Source organism: Crinia signifera, chromosome 6 (assembly GCF_055691185.1).
Source record: "Crinia signifera chromosome 6, ASM5569118v1, whole genome shotgun sequence".
In the NCBI taxonomy this organism is placed as follows: domain Eukaryota; kingdom Metazoa; phylum Chordata; class Amphibia; order Anura; family Myobatrachidae; genus Crinia; species Crinia signifera.
Window position 1 is genome coordinate 180,425,545 of NC_139222.1, and position 24,352 is coordinate 180,449,896.

Genomic DNA, 24,352 nt, shown 5'->3' on the forward strand with positions numbered 1-24,352 from the left:
ATTGAAAAACCCATGTCGACATTGGCCCATGTCGACCTTAAGTCAGGTCGACCTTCCTGCCAGTCGACTTAGTGGGGTCGACCTAATGACTGTAGACCTAAGTGTGGTCTGACAGATGTACCGATTCCTTACAAACAACGTATCCGGCACACCCAGTATGAGCTGGGTCATACACACAGTGCACATTACTAGGTGCGTTATGTGTACCCCGTTTTTCTTTTTCATGCTACAATTTTATCATAACAGATTAACACAGTGCTTGTTGTTTAAGCACTATAGTAATGTGAGACACCACCCACAGCCCCTGCCTGCTGCTCACTGTCATACTACATGCAAATAGCCCACCTTATATTAAGCGATAAGAATTTCATTAATGAGGTATACTGATCTCTCATAATATAATGCCCTCACTACAGATGCTATACACTGCTCGGAGTCCTTGGACACATATACCACCAACATCAGCTGGGAATGGATCATTAACACCCTGCATGTGACGTCACCGCCCACTGCCTGAGGATGCCGCTCTGGACGGTTCTGACTGCGAGGCAATGACGTCACTCCGGCCCGCCCCCGGCTGCCGGCCTCTTCCAGCGGCGCTGCGTTTGTGGCGAATGGCGCAGTGAGAGCCCGGTTGCCACCCACCTCTCAGCTTCCTTCTATTCGTACTCGTCAAATCGTATCTGTACGTACATCCCAGGGGAGCAGGGTGTATGACCCTCACTAGGGAAACAATTCTACCACACAATCTCCACAGATTGAATGGGTTCATTATTTATATTTTTATAACATATATTCAGTGATAATGGTATAGAGACACTGCACCTTATAGTCAAGATATTGATTTTAAAATGTAATCAGTTTTTTTTTTTTTTTTATGGTTCTAGTTTAGAACAAATGATGAACCCCCCCCCCCCCCCACAACTTTGTACTATGGGCCTGATTAATCTGACCTGATCGCACAGCTGCGAATGTGCAGAGGCCAGCATTCAGATGGACGCTGCCCAGCTAAACTGAAATCCCGCCTTGCAAATAAGGTTGTGCGGCGTAATGTTAAAGGTCACGCTGCACATCCACACCTACGTCTGATCTCCCACCTAGGGATGGCCATCGTTGCCATTGCCATCGATGGTTGCTATCGATGGCAATTCTGCAACTGGCCATTGATAGTGCTAAACTATGCAATGGATGACCATCTATATGTTTACATATCGATGGTCATCCATTGTGTTTGATTGGCCTGTGGGCCAATAAAAATACGGGGGGCGGGTGGGAGCTATGCTTTGTGTCCCGGCACTTTGAAAAAAAAAAACAAGCAAAACATTGTTTTGCTGTTCCATCGATGGCGGTTTCCATCTGGTTCTCCCCCATCGATGGCAAAAGTATTCGACATCGGCCATGAACCATCAATGATTTCGAATCATCGATGGCCATCCCTACTCCCAACCCCTTAAGGACTTCTTCACAGCAATTCGTAGCACAGCATCCAGAGGTCAATCCCAGGCCTCCTGGGATTGAATGTTTGGTACTTGTGTAGTTTCACGGTGCCACGCTACGCTACGTTGTCAGCGTAGGCCAACGGCAGCCCAGCGTTGTCAGCGTAGTGTCCCCACGGCAGCCCTGTGTAGTCAGCGTAGTGTCCCCGCCAGGCAGCGTAGTCACCGTACTGTCCCCGCAAGCTGCAATTCTGTCCCCGGTGTCCCTGGCAAGCCTAGTGAGCGCCTCTCATACTGCGCCGGTAACCGCCAGATCCCCTGCGCTGGCGGATGCCGGCGGAGAGGCGCTCCATCTACCTGGGACACATGAGCATCTCATAAGCAAGTGCGTCTCAGTAGTTTGTGCGGCAGGGTAAGGCAACCCAGCCCATGTAGCTTCAGGGAGACGGTCAGGGTTAGGGGTTCGGTTGCACGTGCCTCTCGTGCACAAAGGGGGGGTGTGGGCGCAAGTGCGTCTCATGCACAATAAAGGATGCATTTGCCAGTGCTCCATGTTACATACTGCAAATGCCTCCATTTCAAACCCCCACTATCCACGGCAGCCCAAAGCATGGTGAGCTGACGCGGTATGCGTCCTCCCGACCTGTTCATACCCCACTATCCACGTCGGCATGGAGTCGATTTTATAAAGTGTGGCGAGGGAACGCGGAATACATGTAAAGTAATCCACATCCGCTCACCATGCTTCGGGCTCGTTTTCTGCGTCCACTTGCCATGCTTCAGGCTCGGTGGCACGCTGCACTTGCCTCACTTTATAAAATGAACTCCACGCTGACGTGGATAGTGGGGGTATAAACAGGTTGGGAGGACGCGTACTGTGTCCCCTCGCCACACTTCAGGCTGACGTGGATAGTGGGGGTGTTTCAGGAACTCATTCACACCTGTCATGTCATCCATCTGAAACAATAATGATGACACGTGTTAACTGTCAAATGGATTTTACTGACTACGCTGCTCGCGGTGACACAACGCTCATTGACTACGCTAACTGCGTAACCTCCGGTTATCCACAAACGTACACACAGTCGCACACACAAGCTGACTACGCTTACTACGCTGGCTGTGGGAACAGGATGCTGACAGGGACACTACACTGACTATATAAGTGGCACCGTGAAACTACACAAGTACCAAATGTTTTTCAATCTCGATTCTCGGAATTTATAAAATGTCCCGGGATTGGCCTCCCTACTACCCCACTCTCCTACACAATAGTACCTCAAATATATCAAATCTGAATGTTTTATAAACATAATATTGGTTTGTAGTATATGTTTGACAAATGCTGAACTTCCATGACACACTGCTATTATTATGCAAACACAGAATGAACCTTTTACAGATAAATATATCACAAAAAAACTAAATAAACAATTGTGTTTGCCGCCGTACAAATGCGGGTTATAAAGCAAACATATAGGTGCATACCTTCCTACCCTCACAGAAGTTGCAGGAGGCTCTTGATTTTAAGGTATTCTCACGCAAACCTGGAAGGGCAGGCTACTGTCCCACATTTCGCTGCATCCTGCATGCTTTCTAGTGAAGAGGGTAGAATGATGACAAAATCAGGGAAAACCCTGTAACAGGGACATGGCTAAATGACATGAATCATTTAGATATGCCGCCTACCCACAAATTGCAGACATTTTCTCATTCCTGGGGCGGGGTCTGATTACATAACTGGCCCTACCCCCAAAGTGAAACGCTGCAGGTCCTCTTCAGGCTTGTCATAGGTAAGTATGCACAAGTGTCAAAATACGCCTTGGCATAAATTATTATATAAATTGTCTATCAGGGCTCAGGGGCTGGTATTGATACTATCAGTAAACATCATGACTGTCAGAATCCCCACACCGTCATCCTGATTTTCAAAATCAAGATGGATCCCAGTGAGTATTTTAACACTTTACCCTAATTCTTACCCTAACCCACATCTCACTGCCTAACCCTAAAGCTGTGTACACACGGGGGCGATAGGGGCTGAAATCGCTGGATATATGGTCGCAGGCGACCATATTGCCAGTGATGGGAGTGTGCCCTGGCGATAAATCGCCGGGTGCACGCTCCCGTTTTCAGCCCCGTTCTAATAGCTGGTCGCAGGAGCTTGCTCCTGCGACCAGCTCATTTCCTCTGCGTCACCGCCGGCAGAGGTTCCCTTTCATCATCGACCATCTCTGGTCGCTGATGAAAAGGAGAAACTGAGCAATATATTGCTCAGCCATATATTGCTAGCAATATATGGCTGAGCAATATATCTCCCCCGTGTGTACGGGGCTTAAGCATCCCCTCCTGTAGCCGAACCCTAACCAGTTGAGAATGCAGGTTCTGGGTACTTGGCTGAATTCTTTTTCCTCTAGAAATAAAGACAGCTGTGTCTCCATCTCAACATAATCTGCAACTGCTACCGTTAAAAATTCATTTTAATTGAATTCCATGAAAGGTTCTGATTTTTACTGTTAAAATAGCACACGCACGTAGGTCTATCTATAATCTGTAATCTATATGCAGGGCACACAGGTTTCTCATGTACTGTAAGCACTAATTGTCTAATTAAATCTTCTAAACAGGCCCAGCTTTGTGTAATTGAATTTACATTGCTTGCCCAGTAAATAACCAACACATTCACATACAGGGAGTCCCTACCAACACAATCACATACAAATATAGGGAATCCCTACCAACACATTCGCATACAGGGAATCCCTACAAAAGTGGAGGCTTTTTGTAAAATGTCACACAGTGGGGCGGGTTTATGCTCAATTACAAAAATTGGGTAAAGGCATGCATTACAGAAGAAAAAGTAACTAACGTAAACTATTTTCTTCATAATAAAATACATAGGAACAATGAGGGTTTGATTGAAGCAGAAGTAAGCCTCACAATAGACTAATATGTTGTTGGTCTGTTGTGTTATTTTTCTGTGCCAAAACAAAAATGTTCCTGAAAAACATATTCTGTTGCTTATGATCTTCAGGTTAAAAAAGTTGGGAATATGGTCATTAGGTCTACCCATATAAGGTTGACATGCATTGGGTCGATCACTGAAGGTCAACATGGCTTAGGTTGACACATAAATAGGTCGACATGCTAAGGTCGACAGTTGGAAGTTCAACACAAGCATTAGGTCAACAATGAGAAGGTTGACAGTCAAAAGGTCAACATGAGTTTTTCACTACCATTCACTAGGGCATGGAGGGAGAATATAATAGTTTGCAGAGCATACACGTTAACAGTGTCCATGTCGACTGTGCCGACATTTGGAAAAATGCATGTCAACCTTCCCATTGTCGACGTTACCCATGTCGACTTATTTCATGTGTGACGGCCCTAGGCATATGCATGTTTGGCAATTGCCTAGGGGCGGCAGCTTCCGGGGGCAAATCTAAAGTCTGGGGCGGTCCGGGGCCGGGGTGCCAGCATACAGAGGGAGCCACTGCCATCTATCTCTATAATAGGATTAAGTGAGTAATTGGATTACTCTGCTATTCCCCTACTCTATTGTTCTATGTATTGTATTGCAGCTGAGAACAATAGGATAGCCATGGCCGGCCATCCTGAGCCATGGCCTAAGCAAGATAGATGAGATGTGCTCCTACTGTAGGTGTGCGCATTGCGGGTGCACAAGCACCACCACCTAATGCCCGGCTCCCCCTTATGACCAGCCCCTTCTTACACAGACTGCGGCAGAAGCAGAGAGCACTGCACTGCAGTCTATGTCCGCGACAGCCACTCCAAAGATGGCCGCTGCCTTGAAAAAGACAGACACTAGAGCAGGCTTTCCCAACCACGGTCCTCAAGGCACACCAACAGTGCAGGTTTTTGAGATATCCAGGCTTCAGCACAGATGGTTTAATCAGAATCACTCAGGTACTAATTAAGTCACCTGTGCCCAAGCCTGGATATCTACAAAACCTGCACTGTTGGTGTGCCTTGAGGACCGTGGTTGGGAAAGCCTGCACTAGAGGCTGGCTTGACCTCTAGTGTCTGTCAGATGAGTGCAGCGTGCCCAGCGATTCCCGGCACCATGGGGGAAGCAACACCTCCCTACCGCAGCAGCGCTGTGGAGGAGCTGCAAGCAAATCCTCCTGCGCAGGGCTCACATGTACTGTACATCCTCAAACCAGAGTCTCTGGGGGTGCACAGCCTGGATTCCCCTTGCAGCAGGCCGCCCCTTCTTCCTGTCCCTGGATCCACTGGCCACCCTGACACCCTGCAGCTCCCCCCACAGATTGATGAGTGCCCAGGGATCGCTCTACCCATCAACTTTTCTGTGTGTGTGTGTGTGTGTGTATGTGTGTGTGACCCCCTTCTTTTGTATGTGTAACCTTTTGTACACTGCTATCCCTGTGTGTGTGTGACCCCCCTGTACATCCCCCACATCCCTGTTGTTTGACCCCCCTGTACCCCTTTCACCTGTGTGCGACACCTTGTCCCCTTCTACCCCATTCCTCTGTGTCTGTGACCCCATCTACCCCAATTTCCCTGGTGTCTGATCCCCTCTTATCCTTATGGGTGTGTGTGTGATACCTTGTACCCAAATAAAAATGTGTAATGGGCATTATGGTGTGTGGTATAACTTGTAATGCTCATTACGGTGTGTGGCATAATTTGTAATGGGCATTACAGAGTGTGACTCTATGTGTAAAAGGTATTACGGTGTGTGGCATTATGTGTAATGAGCATTACGGCGTGTGATATTATGTGTAATGGGCTTTACAGCGTGTGGCATTATGTGTAATGGACATTACAGCGTGTGATATCTGTAATGGGCATTATGGCGTGTGGCATTATGTGTAATGGGTATTACGGTGTGTGGCATTTTGTGTAATGGGCATTATGGCATGTGGCATTATGTGTAATGGGCATTACGTGTGTGGCATTAATGTAATGGGCATTACGGCATGTGATATTATGTGTAATGGCATAAGGTTGTGGCATAATTTGTAATGGGCATTACGGCATGTGATATTATGTGTAATGGGCATTACAGTTATTGATATGTGTAATGGGCATTACGGTGTGTGATATTATATGTAATGGGCATTACGGCATGTGGCATAATATGTAATGAGCATTACGGTGTGTGTCATTATGTATAATGGGCATTACAGTGTTTGTTTGGTATAATGTGTAATGGGCATTAAGGTGTGTGGTCTAATGTGTAGTACCACACCCCCATTTTGCCACCAAGGGTCCAAACTGCTTGAGTATTTGGATCTGGGACCACCCATTACCATATTTCTAGATTTGCCTATGTCTGGGGCCCTGGCACTGCAGCCGCTTCTGTAACTTCCGCCTGTCAGAGGCTCGGCGAGGATTCCCCAGAACTGCGAGGCTCCGCCGAAAATGCAGCGAGTCCACTGCATATAGTGGGGAGCCTCGCTGTTTTCACTGCCCCACTCACCGTTTCCACCTCGAGAAGGAAATGGCGGGGTGGGGGGTGTATTTGGTGGTGGTATTTTCTGCTAGGGGAAATCTTGCCTAGGGCATCGAATTGGATAAGGCCGGCTAGTAGTGTTTGTATGAGAAGTGTGTGGTCAACAGTGTCAAAAGCAGCAGAGCGATCTAGAAGAATAAGTAGTGAATAGTGGCTTTTAGACTATACAGGTAAGCATCAAAAGAGAAGGAGGTAGTCTCCGTCCAGTCCCCCTCCTCTGTCCCAGAGTTTGAGTGTGCGCAAGTCTCTGTAAAAATGTCCATCACACCATTTTCCCAGTGACTTTCCTGCTGCCCATGCGTGAAACGCCAAGAAAACGTCCGCCACAACATTTTCCTGTGCTTTCTGCTGCTGCCGCCAACACAGGAGTCTGGAGGGTAAGTATTAAAAAATGGTTGCATCCTGTGCAGTGAAGGCACCCAGACACTCTGTAGCCATTAGATATGCCAATGCCAATAAATCACAAGCCAGGTATTGTATACAAATGATATGTGTATAGGTCCATACACACTGAGCAATTATGCCCAGCATGTATGTTGCACGATGATGGGGAAAATAGCTGGGCTGAAACAATGAGCGGTTTTCCCCCTGCCCAGCCATTTTCCCTGGGGTGGACAACTTTCCATAGCAGGACACTCAGGAAATCCGTCCAGTATGCCGCTCATCTGCTGGAAATACCAGCAGATGAGCGGTGGCCGGCAGCGATGATGCAGGAGAGTGCAGTAGCGCTCACCGCTCATTTCTGCCCTGCACACACTGAGTGGCTTTCATGCTGAAAGCTGCTCAGACGAGAAAACTGAGCGGTTTTCACCGAAAGTCGCCCAGTGTACACAGGGCTTATGAATGACGTTCACAGATGTAGCAATTTACAGTACCTGTGCAGCACAGCATATGGGCGATATATCTACAGATATATGGTCACATTGGCCCCTCTGTATGGGTGGTTCCCCGATCACCTGTACACCTGCTGCAAGGACTGACATCCCAGCTCGACGGACAAATTCAAATGCTCGTCCACCTGTATTCCAGGACTGTATGTGGCCGAATGGCAAGTGTATATGCTTAATTGGATTGACCGCTTTGTTGGTTCGATGGTGGGTCTGCTGACATCTCTGGTGTGTACCCAGACTTATAGGGCCTACACACATGCCAATATCAAGGCATTTTCTAAGAGACTTTGCTTAGTTTTGCAAAGTCACTTAGAAAATGCCGGTACATTGGAGTGTGTGTAAGGGCTATAGCAACAGCAATGTACGTCCACGCGCATCTCTGTCCGAGATTGATGGACCGTGTCCGTCAATATCGCTGTTCGACGTTGTTCTCCAATGGAGAATACTGGGCCAGATTCTCTAAGCTTCAAAAGTGATAAAATGGAGAGTGATAAACAGCCAGCCAATCAGCTCCTACCTGCCATGTCACAGACTATGTTTGAAAAGTGTCAGGCAGGAGCTGATTGGCTGGCTGATGATCACTCTCCATTTTATCACTTTCGAAGCTTAGAGAATCTGGCCCACTGACACTGTCGCTGACAGCTCATGCTGTGTGTGGACTCTCAGCTCTCTGTGCTTAGCACTGGCTAAGTATCAGTCTAACCATTGATATATAATACAGATATATCTTGGTGCCAGGGTTAGGGGCATACTGTCCAGAGTCACTGCCTATGAGGAAGGGTGGTGTGGATAGCAATTAATGGTGGTCAGTGTTCCCTCTAAGCTGTGCGCGTGTGCGCGCGCACACAACTCGCCGAGCATGCGCACAGACATTAAAACAGAGCGCACAAAGCAGCAGTGCTCAACTTTTTGCTGTTGCGGTTTAAATTAATGTATGTTTCCCCCATTAACTACATTGTGTGCTGTGTTTTGAATGTTTAAATGTTTTGAATGTTTAATATCATTTTGAAGAAAATGCTGAACATCATTTTCCAGTTATATATAGAAGTGAAGCACAAAAATAAAAATTCCCGTCCAAAGTTGCACAGCCAAAATCTTTTTCCGCACACAGCCTTCATAAAATTAGAGGGAACATTGATGGTGGTAGAAAACATAGGAGGCTGTGGTGCCAAGGTGGTTACCAGTGAAAGCGGTATGTCGTTTTCAACTACAGAGCTTTTGGATACATGACTTTCAGCTGTATCTGCCTATATACACATTCACACGCTTACAATGACATAAAGCAAACATATTTAGGGTTTTAATCTTTCTTCACTTTTGACAATGCTACAAAGTGTGAACAGAGCAACATTCTATACACACAAAAGTGTAATAATAAATAGTAAATATCACAGCTAAGACAAATAACATGATAGCTTTATAGTTTAGTCATACATTGCATTAGATAAGACTAGACTATTTGCTATACCTAGTTTTGGTGTAATGTAAATTAAGTGTTAAATGGTCAAAAAATATGTTACTATCCATCAGCTTTTATCTGTGTTGACTTTTATGTGAGTTCACTTAACCTTGAACACTATTTTTCATATTTCATATAGATTAAGTCTTGTGTAAATAGTGCACAATTAGTCTGTAGTTACAAAGTTGTGAGTACAATAGTAACCTAACCACCTGTGTCTCCTCAGCCTCCCCGGGGAGAGACAATTGTCCCAACAGCAACAACCACAACTCCTGCAACTTGTTGCACACAAACATAGTTTCCATAGCAGCTGGGAGAGAAGTGAGGTGCCTCAGTCCACAGGCTCAGCACTCATGAGCTAGAAATCTCTGCTCCCAGGACACACGCAAGATGGGGGAGCCGGTGCCTGCCGCTGCCGATAAGAGACTGCAGTTTGTGGAAGAATATGTACTGAGAACCCTGAAACTGAAGCCTGACCGCTGGCAGAAATGCATCTCCAGCGAAGAGAACAAGGTGATCCTTCAGGAGTTTCTGGAAAAGGCAGATCAGTTAGTGCTGGTAATCAGTCTGAACCCAGCCGGGCTGCTGGTTCCGATGCTAGAATTCCCCAACTCCGCTAAGCATAAAGCAGTGTATTTTCTGAAGAGGAGCAGTGCTTCACTGAGCGCAGATTCTATGAAGAATAGTTTAATCTACGGGGACCTCTCCTACACTCCTATTGATCACTTTTCTGCCTTGGTGGAAGAGGTAAGACACACCTATTCTTATTATCTGTTAAATCGGTACTTGTTTCCTAGAACGGCCACAATCGTGAGTGATCGTGGCTCTTAATTAAGGGACACGATCCTCACGATGTGGCCGATTTTTGACACTTTTTTCACTTTGATTGACAGAAATCGGGTCAATCGGTCGGTCGCGACCAATTAAAATCGGCCGCGATGCGACCGACCGATTGACCCGATTTTTCCATAGACTTCAATGTTAAAAAATCTTTTAACATTGAAATCGGGAGGATCTTGTCGGTCTTGTGCCATTATAATGGCACAAGATGAGATGGACTTGATTAAGTCCATCTCACATAGGGAAAAATGTTAAAAAAGGTGAAATGGGCCAATATGACCCATTTCACATTTTTTATGTGCCCGCCATGACCCCACGATAGACGTCAACCCGAAGCGTGGCGAGCGCAGCGAGCCCGCGAGGGGCGGCGGTGCGCGTCCTCCGACCTTTTCATTCCCCTACTATCCACTAGGGCGTGGAGTGAGAATAGAATAGTGTGGCGAGCGCAGCGAGCCACCGAGCCCGAAGCGTGGCGAGCGCAGCGAGCCCCGCGAGGGGACGCGTATACCTGTGAAGTTAGACGCGTCCCCTCGCGGGGCTCGCTGCGCTCGCCACGCTTCGGGCTCGGTGGCTCGCTGCGCTCGCCACACTATTCTATTCTCACTCCACGCCCTAGTGGATAGTAGGGGAATGAAAAGGTCGGAGGACGCGCACCGCCGCCCCTCGCGGGCTCGCTGCGCTCGCCACGCTTCGGGTTGACGTCTATCGTGGGGTCTAGCCCACTTAGTAACATTTGTGGGGGCAATTGAAATTAATGAGGTGAAAAAAAAAAAAAATCGGGTGAAAAATCGGTCGATCGGATCGGTCGCATCGTATGCGACCAAATCGCATGCGATGCGATCGATCCGATTTTTTATCTTACGACCACAACGATCTAAATCGTTGTGGCCGTTCTAGGAAACAAGTACCGTTAAATCTTTTTTTTTTAATCATCATGTTTGAAACATTTCCCAGTATGGTCACATGGGATAAGTGGCCAAATCAGGTTCATTCACAAAACAGGGGGAGCTATGTATGAAGCCTTTAGGAGTGATAAAGTGGAGAGAGATAAACTACCAGCCAATCAGATCCTGTCATTCTTCAAACACAGCCTGGAAAAGCAGTTAGGAGCTGATTGGCTAGTACTTTACCTCTCTCAAAGGCTCCTGCCCATGGTCTGTTATTTAGGCTAATATATATTTGGTCATTACAATTAAATGTTTTGTTACTAATCAATGTGTTTATGCAGTTAATCTTATTTAATTATAAGTGTAATAATAATTTGCTTGCCATGTTAAAGACCGTACACAATGGGTTCAATTCAAAAAGGAAAGATACCAGCTATTTAAGGGCCTTATTATAGGGATGGCCATCGACCATGTATGACCAACGTTGAATACTTTTTTCAATCAATAAGGGAGAATCAGATTGTTTCCCACGAACGATAATACACAATCAACAAATATCCCCCCCCCCCCCCAGGTTCTGGGGAACAGAACATCCAAGGGCTCTCATTAGCCTAATGAATTTAAAAACAGGGGTGAGCATAGGTAAAACTATCAATGGTTTCACATCATCTATACATATCAGTGGTACCATCGCTGTTAATCATCGATGGGTAGCCCACCGATGGCCATCCCTACCTTTTTTTCAGGACAGTATCAGGGTTTGGCACTATAAATCATGCCATTGTGTCTGTGTCTCTCCCCAACATTTTCCTGAAATTCTCAGCATTAAGCGGAGTTGGAGATCCAGGTGGGACAGGCACTATGGGGTCCCATGAATGAAAGTGGCAGGATATAGGATGGGTGCTGAATTTGGTGAATTATTTCATGTCAAATGTTTATTAGAACATATTTTACATATCTTTCATTGGGGGAGCAACATAGCCATTTTATTTGGCCATGTTCTTATGAATAATACCATAATTGGGGATTTTCCATAAAGTTTGGGGCTAAAGAAGAGCTGCCAATTTACTTGTTACCTATTATAATGTGTTCATATTTTGGACTTGTAGTACACTGTATCATTAGTTATTGTCCGGCACTGCAGGCATTATTCCCCCCGACACTTATCTCTGTCCACAGGTGGTTGGTGTTGGTCCCACCATGAAATTGTAACATGAAATCATGTCGATGGGGTGTGCCTGCCAGTATATACGGCATCATAATGTTAATTTTTGTCTCATTCTGTCTGGCAAAATGTGTAAGGGGCGTTTTGCATTGGGAGGGGAATATTTGGCACAAGGGGAGATGCCGGAAGATCACCGTTAAGTAAGTGTACAAAAAGTAGATCTCGGGTTCCAAAAGTATGGCAACCCCTGTTCTAGATAGACAGTTAGCCAATACTGGCCGCCCACAGTTCATTCCTTCTGCTCAGGTTTAGAGCTAATCAGCATGATCGCTGTCCACTAAGATCAAACACCTGAGTCACTGGAGCCTGTCATGTGATTGGAAAACTACCATAAAGGCCAATTGAAGTCACTGTCCAGCATACTTATTTTTAATAGACTATTTTTTAAATAGCAAACTGGCCACACCACAATTAGGGGGTAATTCAGATCTCCTTGATAGGCTGCGTATATTCGCTGGTAGGTAAATGCTGCCACATCAAATGCAGCCCCCCGACCGATTCCCTGCGCAGACCACCACCATCCGGGATGGGGCCAAATTCAGACCTGTGCGAATGTGTCTGAATTGACCCCTTAAGCAACATAAGTGCTGTGCTTGCTTTTGGAGAATTCCCCGTAATGGACAGCTCTGACTGCAGTAAGGGATACTGCCTTACCTTTGTTCAAGTAGAAATAGACCTTCCCCATGTCAACCTAATGCTTTTGTTGACATAATGACCCTGTCGACCTAACCCCATGTCGACCTAGTAGTGTTGACCTAATGCTTGTAGACCTAGTGCCCTTATCCCCTCTCATGTTAGCCTTAAACCTTATCAGAACGTCTTGTAATTACATCCTCATAACCGACACTTCATAACTTTGCTTCCATTCTTTCAGCAACAGTATGTACAGATGGAGCCACGCTTATATGGCGCACCGGGACAGGCACATGCTCTAACTCGCATGTCCATTGCCGCGAATGGGGCGTGCAAGCGTCTCGCACTCATGCGGCTTCATTCACGCTGTGGCTGGGAGTTGCTCAGATGAGTGTGGCTCCATCTGCACAATGTTGGTTTCACCATTTTATGGCATAACATCACCACTAGTGTTTTGAGATCATTGAGCCTAATTCAGCTTCAGTTGTAGTTTTGCAAAAAAAAAAAAGTGAAACTACAGCTGGTTTCTCTGACATGCTGGGGGACATGCGAAACGCTTGAATAACTATATTCGCCCCTTGCACAGCCTAGCTGGCCTAGCTGTGAATGTAGGCGCTGGGCCACCATTTTCCATCTCACAGAAGCTCCTATAATTATCCAGACACGCCTCTGTTAGCTGGACTGCACCCATCCAATGCCACATTACCACCCACCCAATGCAACATTGCTGCTCCCTAGAATGCAACTTTTAGCCCTCATGCATGCACACTGCAGCGTGAATGTATGCGTACTCAGTAGAATTCTGGCTGTCCTGATGTACTTTTGGGCTCTCTGCTAACCCGTTTTACTATATTCAGATGGGAAAATCAGTGCCAGTATGCATACATGATCCTCAGTAACATTTTCGATCCAGACATTAGTCAAAACTAATGTCAGTTAGGCAGAGGGCTTTTTTTGTCTCATAGAGTGACTGCAGATGAAAGAAGACGCAATGGCTGATATTGCAACTCTGATTTTGTAGGCTGTGCTAAGTGTTCCCCTTTGGTATTTAATCGTTTTTGTTCTTGGCAGAACTTCTGAACTTTTTCTACCATACAACAGCTTCAAACTCAGTAATGCGGGTACTTGACTCAGGCGTATTCACTAATATGTGGGGTCTTATTAAAACAACAGGGTCTATTACTTTCCATTCAAATAATTATGTCATTCTAACATAGAAGTCCCATCTGCTCTTGACTTGGACCTGATATCCTATTAGCTGATTAAAATGTAAGCTCCAGCAATTAGATCGAAACTCCAACAATGCTTTATATTATAATAACAGACTTCTAGAGTTACCAACTGTCACTTTAATATTAGCTTGTGCTTTTAAAAAAACTCTTATTACACAGATCTATTAATTCCAGGCCAGCCCTGTGGTATGTATCCCTATAACATTCCTTTACAAAAAGTGAATGGACTGGAAAATTAATACAAATTAGCCTGTGTATTGAATTTCATTAATTAGATAGTGACAGGGTTGAATGGTCTTTTGAGCATTTTTTTGTAAGCTGGTGCCAGCTTGGTAACCATTCTAACCTCCTGCCCCCACACATACACACATACAATGAAAAACACCAGCAGCAATGTTATTAGTATCAGTGACTATCTTTCACCACTGACTAAAAGGTTTAATCTAACAAGCAGTGAGTGTGTGAAGTTTCATTTTTTCAACCAGGAAATGTTTACTGGCGCTGATTTATTACAGGTAAACACACCAGGTGAGGTAGGCACTCCTTACAGTTAATGCAGGGACTCCCAAGGTTAGCTCAAGGTCAAAATGATCTTGTACAGTAAATCCTGAACATTCTATACAGTGGTTATGGGCATCAAGTGGCCCTCTGAACGTTTGGCTGCAGAACCCAGCTTTTTCCTCAGTTGTTTGCTATAGCTTGTTAACCCTTGTTTTGGATGTGTGCTGATCTGTTATTACAGAAAGGCATGTCTTTTTAATTGATTTTATCATTTTTGTTACTGAACTTAAAATTGTTATGTCTTTTGCAAGATTACAGAGTTGCTTAATGTGGCCCCTGTAGCGCATGATGTTTGCCTACCACTGCCATATACATTCCGAATGATAATGCAACAATTTAACAGATTATAGTTGTGTGTGTTTATCTAGTCAACCTGTCATTAGGTCTAGGTCGACAGTCAATAAGTCTTCACCATATGGTCGACATTGACAAGGTTGACATGGCACATGAAATTGTTGAAATAATTTTTTGTGTTTTTTTAATTTTTTTGAACTCTTGCATACGTAATCATCCACGTGGATTCCAATTGCCGCAGTAGCAAAGTGAGGCACCTTGCCCGAAGCATGCATGTCAATGCGGTACATTAATGTGTGCCCTTTGTGCTGAAATCTACAAATTAACACCCCCAAAACAGCAAAAAAAAACTCATATTGACATTTCCGTGTGTCACAATTTCCATGATGAATGTATGCTGGCACCAACCTGTTATCTGTCTGTCGACCTTGTTCATGTCGACCATTGGTATCGAACTACTGACTGTTGACCTAGACACTGTTTACTAGAACCCATGGGTATGTGTTGGTTTTGAGGGGGTAAACGGTTCACATTGCAATAAAGAAAGGTGCCCATACATGGTGCCATGCGAACCGTGCGTTTTAAACTAGATTTCATGTAATGTGCTAAAGCACTGTGCGTTTTGAACTACATGCGATACAATCTAGTTAAAAAAGTATGAGCAGCACATATTATATGTGCTGTGCCATGGGATGCACGTGGGAGAGCGCATATTCATTTCACCGTTGCATTGCACCGTTTATGGGCACCTTATGCCTCATGGTTTTAGAATAAAGTCTTGTACTTCCATTGCAATACTGTTTACTGTGAGAATTCCAGAAACAATGGGTTGACTAGGTAAGTGCAAACACATATCATTATTAGAGAAAGTATGTGTTTATTACTGTGGTGATGGTGACAGTGCTTCAAACAACAACCCCCCCCCCCCCCCCCACACACACACACACACTTTGTTGAGAGCAAGTTCAGGCCTGACATCCACCCATAATTGTTGTACAGCCAGAGTAAATATTATTTTTAATTATACTTTTATTTCACAGAGTATTTTATTGTATTAAAATTAGGTAAAACTTATTGGGGGAATTGCTATTGTTCTGTGGGTGCACGTCGGAGGTTGAAAGCTGAAATGTGTCCGTCTCCCCGCAAATCGTGCCCAAACAGTGCAACAATTGAATTGCTCTGCTGGATGCCATCTATTATTAATTAATCTCCCCCCCCCCCCATTGACATTTTATTGATTACATATTAATAACTTATACTTGCCCTTGGTCACCTGCCGGGACATGGGGTGCTAGGTCTGTCCTTTGTTCCTCGCAGTGAGACACATTAGGCACACGCCTTGGCTCTCATAGTGTGTGCACTTTCAGGAGAGGACCTTATGAAATCTCTGTATAGGTTATATGTAAAAATCAAAATTGTTGCATAAACTCCAATAACATACTGGTAGCTTAATTGGCCTCTGAAAAAATAATTAACCTTAAGATGCCCATACATGGTGCGTTTTTGCTTTGCGATGCAATGCTCGCTCCTGCGCATCTCACATCGCAAAGTACAAAAAGTATGTGGATACTTTTTGTACTGCATCAGATCTAATTTAAAATGTAGGTATTTTACCATATCACATGCAATTTGAATTAGATGTGATGTGATCTAATACAAAACGCACATCGCTCAGTGTATGGGCACTTTTAGTGTATGTGTGCCCATGTGATGGGGAAATATAGATTGTAAGCCCACTGAGGCAGGTACTGATGTGAAAATACAATAAATTAAATAAATCACATGACCGCACTTCCCTGCGTTCCAAATCTCATTTTCATTATCCACTGGCAGGATATGCGTTCCACGTATTCTCCGGGTAGCGCAGGAAACTGTATATGCCGGGTCCAACACCACAACGTGCGTGCTCTGCCTCTGGAACCAACACGCAGGTGAATGCAGTAGTTCAACACAGTTCACTGTGGATTGCTGTGCCAGTATTCACTTGTGATATCCTTTCCGGAACACAGGAACCAAGGGCCCGATTCAGACCTGTTCACACGGCTGCGGATTCGCATGGCAGACAATTATTGATGAACTACGCATGCATCTGGGCTGCAATGCGCATGTGCCATTGGGTAACTCCTGCAACTTTGACTGACAGGAAGTTGTTTTAAATGCGGCCAATGACAGGGAAACGCTAGGTGTGGCAAAGCCTGTCAGTGGAGTGTTTGTGATGTCAGCTCTAGCCAGGATATAATGTTTTCCATCACACTGCCTAGTAAGTCTCTGGCTACGCGGTGCCTGCAATGACTTGTGCCCCCTGTTAAAATCATTCGATGGTGGGCGGCTTGTGACAGGATTTGAACTCATTTGCACGGGTGCGAAGGGATTCACAACCATACACATCCATTCAGACAGCGAGGACATTAATTTGGCGGGATTACGCTTAAGAGGGGTGGCACCTTAACTGATCACTGGCCACTGCACATATGCAGCCATGCGAGCAGGTTTGAATTAGACCCCAAGTTCAGTGCACTTGCTCAACCTCCCCTTATACGTCCGAAGCCCCTGAAATGAGTTCTTACCGCTAGCCGAATCATGGCAAATAGCACAATGAAAACTAGACTATGGGGCCTCAATCATACAGGGGAAGGTTGAGCAAGTGCACTGAACTTGGTTACTGTGTTCACAAGCGAATATTGGCATACAGGTTGGCTACAGTGATCCACAGTGCACTGTGTTGAACTGTTGCGCATCCACCTTTGGCAATCTGAGATCCAATCTATTCAAATTGGCTCTATTTCAACAGAGTTATTAAATGCCTGTTCAGTGGTCTGAAACTTTTCCGGAGTAATTACTAAGTTCATATGAGTTCCTTCTTTATATTTTATGTTTCCAATATTGGCAAATCTGATTATAATTGTAATTTCTACAATGCTTATACTTTTAAACTGATGATTTTATTGTGTATGTTTCTAAACCATATTTTTTTATAATGGAATATGTCAGGGTTGCCTACCCTCCCGGAATGGCCAGGAGGGTCCCGAAAATCGGGTCACCCTCCCAGCCCCACGGAAAGGTGGCCAACCCTCCCGGATTCTGGGGGACCCCCGCTCCCCCCCTCTGATTGCGCCCCCCCCCCCCTGGCCGCAGCGTTTAAATTACCCTATGTCTCCAGATCTCTGGGGAAGGGGGCGGGGCCCTAATCGTGTCATTTAGCCCCGCCTCCTCCACGGATATAGGCAAACTTTCCTTCATGGCGGCGGGGCTTAATGATGTCACGTTTAAGGCCCCCCCCAAATTATTGCATTGTAACTTGGAATATGGCACTGCAATGTATTCATTATTGAGAGGAGAACACATGTGGGGAAATTTAATAGGGTGAGCGGTTCAGAAAGTGAGAGATTTGGTAAGAAATCTCCAGTTTTTTTAAAGCGGTTTGATTTTGCAGTGTAAATGATTGCCGCTTTAAAAAAACTGGAGATTTCTTACCAAATCTCTCACTTTCTAAATCTCTCTTTCTATTAAATTTCACCCATGGTTTGATAATTTATGTTGATATTTGTCTAGCACCCAAAACTTATTGCTTTACTGATGTGAAGCACTGCATTATAAGTGCATGCTATATAAATATCTAAAGTTTAATAATAATAATTATGGATGTGCACCGGTCACTTTTCGTTATTTGGGTTCTGATTACTTTCAGGTTTTAGGTTCTAATGGGTTTTGCCAAAACACCCCCTAAACGTTTTGTGTTTGGATTTTATGGGTTTTGGGTTCTGATTTTGTTTTTGAAAAAAGAATAAAAAATAGAGATGAGCGGGTCCGGATCTTTGAGATCCGAACCCACCCGAACATCGTGATCCGAGTCCGGACTCAGCAGTTCCCGCCCGATTCTGGACCGAAAACGAGGCAAAACGTCATCATCGCGTTGTCGGATTCTCACGGGATCTGGATTTTATATAAGACACATGCGCGCCCCGCCATCTTCACTCCATTATATGAGAGGGAAGAGGGTGGTTGGGATCTGTGCTCTGTGCTGTGCACTTTTGTTTGGTGCTGCAGTGCTCACTCGATGAGGGTCTGCACGCAGGGGCTGCTGACTATACACAAGTTCAATGTACAGGGGCTACAGGGCCTGTGTCCAGTGTGACAGGGCCTGTGTCCAGTGTGACAGGGCCTGTGTCCAGTGTGACAGGGCCTGTGTCCAGTGTGATAGGGCCTGTGTCCAGTGTGACAGGGCCTGTGTCCAGTGTGACAGGGCCTGTGTCCAGTGTGACAGGGGCTGTGTACAGGGGTTGTGTCCAGTGTCCAGGGGCTGTGTCCAGTGTCCAGGGGCAGTGTCCAGTGTGACGGCTGTTTCCAGTGTACAGGAGCTGTGTCCTGAGGCGGTGTCCAGAGGCTGTGTCCAGGGTGACGGGCTGTGTCCATTGTCCAGGGGCAGTGACCAGTGTGACGGTTGTGTCCAGGGGCGGTGTCCAGAGGATGTGTCCATTGTCCAGGGGCTGTGTCTAGGGTGATGGGCTGTGTCCAGTGTCCAGGGGCAGTGTCCAGTGTGACGGCTGTGTCCATTGTACAGGAGCTGTGTCCAGGGGCGGTGTCTATTGTCCAGGGGCAGTGTCCAGGGTGATGGGCTGTGTCCAGGGGCAGTGTCCAGTGTGATGGCTGTGTCCAGTGTACAGGAGCTGTGTCCAGGGGCGGTGTCCAGAGGCTATGTCCAGGGTGACGGGCTGTGTCCAGTGTACATGAGCTGTGTCCAGGGGTGGTGTCCATTGTCCAGGGGCTGTATCCAGGGTGACGGGCAGTGTCCAGGGGCTGTGTCCAGTGTGACAGGCTGTGTCCAGTATAAAGTAACAGAAATAAATAAAAGTAATAAATAAACACATTTTTGGAGGATGATGGAGGAGAAAATAGTGGGAGATCAGCAACCTGATAGAAGTGCTGAAGCTGCTACCACCAGTCATGACAAGGCCGATGGTCAAAGGCCTAGAGGCCATGTGAAATCAAAACAGAAATTTCATTTTACAAAGGTCCATAAAAAATCCAAACAGGTAAAGTTACCTACAGAGAAGCATAAAATTGGCAATATGCCATTCACCACACGCAGTGGGAAGGAAAGGCTAAGGCCTTGGCCTTTGTTTCTGACTGATGGTACAGTGTCTCAGAATGATGGTAGCCCTTCTGGTAGTACAATCAAACAAAGGAACCAATTTCATCTTGCACCTCTTTATATTTTTTGCTCTTTGGAGCATTTCTCTTTTTTTGGGGTAGTTTATTAAACTGCCACCCTGTCTGCCCCTGCAGTGCCGCTCTGCTTCCAAGATGTGCCAGGTTGGAAGTGGAAGGTCCACATGTATGTGATGCCCACTGCTGTCGCTTAGCGTAGTCATCCAGCTACCTCAGTATAACCTTTTGGGTACTTGTGTACATTCACGGCTCTCATCGCATGCCATATGTAGTGGCATGCGATGCGATGCGATTTTACCGTGTTTTTATGCATTTTTGTTAAAAATCGCATGCGATTGCATGAGATCGCATGCGATCTCATGCGATGCGATGTCATTTTTTACTGAAATTATGGACATCAGTTGAAATCATGTAAAATGCACCCCAAATGTCATTTTTCACACTGTACCACCTCCACTATCAACGCCAACCCGAAGCGTGGTGAGCGCATCGGTACGCATCCTACGACCTTTTCATACTCCCATTATCCACGTCGGCGTGGAGTTGAGAACAGAAAGTGTGGGGAGCGCAGCGAGCCACCGAGCCCGAAGCGTGGCGAGCGGACGCGGATACCTTCACAGGTATCCGTGTCCCCTCGCGGCCTCACAGGTATCCGTGTCCCCTCGCGGGCTTCACAGGTATCCGCGTCCGCTCGCCACGCTTCGGGCTCGGTGGCTCGCTGCGCTCGCCACACTTTCTATTCTCAACTCCACGCCGACGTGGATAGTGGGGGTATGAAAAGGTCGTAGGACGCGTACCGCCGCCCCTCGCGGGCTCGCTGCGCTCACCACGCTTCGGGTTGGCGTTGATAGTGGGGGTGGTACAGTGTGAAAAATTACATTTGGGGTGCATTTTACATGATTTCAACTCATGTCCATAATTTCAGTGAAAAATGACATCGCATCGCATGAGATCGCATGCGATCTCATGCGATGCGATTTTTCCGTATACGAGGCCCATCGTGGGAGCCGTGATTGTACACAAGTACCACCTTTTAGCCTAACTACAGTAAATGAAAACCATTTTGTGAGCTGTAAAGTGATCAAAATTTACTAGAAATGAGTGGAAACTAATGTTATTGAGGTTAATAATGCTTTAGGGGCAAAAACAGGCCCAAATTCTGTTATTTTAGCCATTATTTGCATTTTTTTCATAAAAATCCAGATCCAAAACCAAAACCCGCAAGGGTGGTTTTGCCAAAGCCAATCCAGATCCAAAACACGAAGGGAGATCCAGATCCAAAACCAAAACCCGAAAAAGTGGCCGCTGCACATCTCTAATAAAAAACTGCTAAAATCGCAGATTTTTATTTTTTTTTTTTGCTCCTACGCTATTATTAACCTCAATAACCTTCATTTCCAGTCTATTCTGAACACCTCGTACCTCACAATATTGTTTTTGGGCCAAAAGGTTGCACCGAAGTAGCTAGATAACTGTGCCACCCACTTGTGTCGCTTATCATAAACACTAGACTGATACGGCACACTTCGCATCACCCCTGGACTGATACGGCACACACAGGGCCGGCGCCACCACTAGGCAGCTTTAGGTGCCACCACTAGGGCGCCCGCCACTGGAGGGCGGCACTGAGTTGCTGGAAAGAAGCCACACGCCACGCAAGGAGCAGTAATACAGCCACCGCCAGCCCATTTATCATCTCAGGCCACACTATCTCCAGGGAAAGTATGTCTCCCGACCCCAGCCATGAGTAGCCTACGCCCCCGTGTGTAGCAGGTCGGCGGCGGCCACATGCAGCACTCCCCCCGCCCCACCCAGCATGGATGTCAGGCTCAGCGTAGCGGGTGCTGCGGGTAGCTCCCGCATCCCTCCCCCCAACTTGGAGCAAGACGGCGGTGGCCGTCTGCAGCACTTCCCCCCCCCCCCCCCAGCATGGATGTCGGGTTCAGCGCCGCTGTTGCTGTGGGTAGCTCCCACATCCCCCCCCCACTTGGAGCAGGTCAGCGGCGGCCGCCTGCAGCACCCCCCCTGCATGATTGTCCGGCTCAGCGGTGACTTCGGCTAGCTGCCGCACCCCCCCCCCATGGAGCAGGTCAGCGGTGGCCGCCTGCAGCACTCCCCCCGCAGCATGGACGTCAGCGGTGGCTTCAGCATTTTCTCATGAGGTGCCAGGTATGGGGGGGGGGGGGGGGGTTAGGACATACACTGAAAATTTGCCTAGGGTGCTTAGGGACATTGCACCGGCCCTGGGCACATAGCATCACCCCTGGACTAATACAGCACACTTAATAGCACCCCTGGACTGATACAGCACACTTAATAGCACCCCTGGACTGATATGGCACACTTAGCATCACCCTGGACTGATATGGCACACTTAGCGTCACCCCTGGACTAATACAGCACACTTGGCAGCACCCCATGAATTATACGGCAGATTTGGTTCACCCCTGCCCCCTCTCTTCCTGCCCCCAGCTGCCCTGTCCATCAGCGTCACTCCGGTCTCAGCAGGTGTGGCGCACTCCTCCAGGCGCCCACGCAAGTCACTCCTCCATGGCTCTCCTCTGGTCACTGCCGCTCTCTGTCCCCGGCGACCGGGTCTGTGGCTGCGCATCCCAGCTTCTGCCTGCCGGAGGTCTCCCAGCCTCATGCGCCTCCTGCAGCACTTGCTCCCGTCTCCTGTCTCCTCAGGCACCCGGCTTTTCTCTCAGCGTGCCTCTTCACTCGGCTACTCTAACTCTCTGCTCCAGGCGCCGGCTGTCACTCCCTTGCCCTGACGTCATGCTACGCGCGCAGCTCATCTCCTCCCGCGCCTGGTGCCCCTTGACCCCCGCTTCCTGCATCTTTTCCTTTCTGCACCAGCAACTCCATTCAACCTCAACAAACGGCACCCAATGTAAGTGGATGGGGGCAGCCCATTATATGCGTATATCACAGCAGCTCAGCAGTACATCCTCAGCTTCCTTCCAGCAGACGCTTGCACAGGACAGCCTTCGGCTCCAAGAGAGCCATGACCCTGCTGCGGAATGAGGTATCTTAAGGTATCTTGCATATATGTTGTATAAACCCATCGAACACATGAAATGCACACAAATATATTTTATTCGTGCATGGAACAAGGTTTTAAACCATTAAACAAAGTTTGTGTACTATCTCAGACACTGAATTTGAATACCAAGCAATCATGTCCTTGCACATATTTAGTGCCAGTTACATGTTATTTCCCCAGTAGTGCCAGTTACGATGTAGCCAGTAGGTTTTTAGCAAAAAATAAAACAAAAACATTTTGGAACTTTGTGTGGGCTGCACACACAGCGATATTTAACCATTTTCTGAGTGATGTAGTAAAATGATGTACAAACGCTCAGAAAGTGGTGGAATATCACTCCGTGTGTAGGGCCTTCTACACGCTGAGCAATATTCATTAATTTTCTTAGCGATTTTACATAATTTCAAAATAATTGAACAGAAAGTGGTTAAATATCGCTGTGTGCAGCCCGCACAGCATTTCAAATGCGTAGCCCCACGGGTCTGAATCTTGCAGGTTATTAATCGGTCAGGGCCAGTGTTCTCAACAATGAACAGTGCCCCTGACACCTCGATCAGCACACAGCTCTGTGCAGCGCTGTGTGCTGAAAGAGGGGAAGCGTTCTGAGTGAAGCAGCCTTGCTCAGAACGCTCTCCCTACACATGTCTCAAGTCTGTGATATCACGGTCTGCTGACTAGAGACACTTCTCCCTTCAAATGGCTTTAAACTTACCCCCCTCTACCTTTTAATACCTGCAAATACAACATTTCTTTCAGTTGTCTAAAAAAGACCAGTCTCTCTCTCTTTAGCTGGGTGTGGGTTTTTAGGTCTACACCAACTAGGTCGACAAGCATTGGGTCGACACCACTAGGTCAATGTCGACATGGGTCAAGGTCGACAATACATTATGTAGACACAAGCATTAGGTCGACATGGGCAAGGTCGACAGTCGAAATGGGGTTTTTCACTGTTTTTTTTACCTGAATGTCGACACAGTCAACATGGAAACAGTTTGAAGTGCACCGCATGTCGGCTAAAAAAACCCAGTGAAAAACCCCATGTCGACCTTGTGACTGTCGACCTTTTGACTGTCTACCTAGCCCATGTTGACCTAATGCTCGTGTCGACCTAATGCTTGTGTTGACCTTGACCCATGTTGACCTAGACCCATGTCGACCTTGCTGGCTGTCGACCTAGTGGTGT

The 24,352-nt window shown here is 46.6% G+C and overlaps 1 protein-coding gene across 2 annotated transcripts in view; it reads left to right on the plus strand.

Moving 5' to 3' along the window:
- The first annotated feature begins 568 nt into the window (after positions 1–568).
- Positions 569–24,352, plus strand: part of DNAH9 (dynein axonemal heavy chain 9) — a 367,658-nt gene continuing 343,874 nt past the window's right edge. For both annotated transcript variants that reach the window (XM_083148325.1, XM_083148326.1), the window contains exons 1-2: positions 569–685; positions 9,509–10,029. In XM_083148325.1, the coding sequence (XP_083004451.1) occupies positions 9,673–10,029 (357 nt within the window). In that variant the 5' untranslated portion in view covers positions 569–685; positions 9,509–9,672. The remainder of the gene's footprint in view (positions 686–9,508; positions 10,030–24,352) is intronic.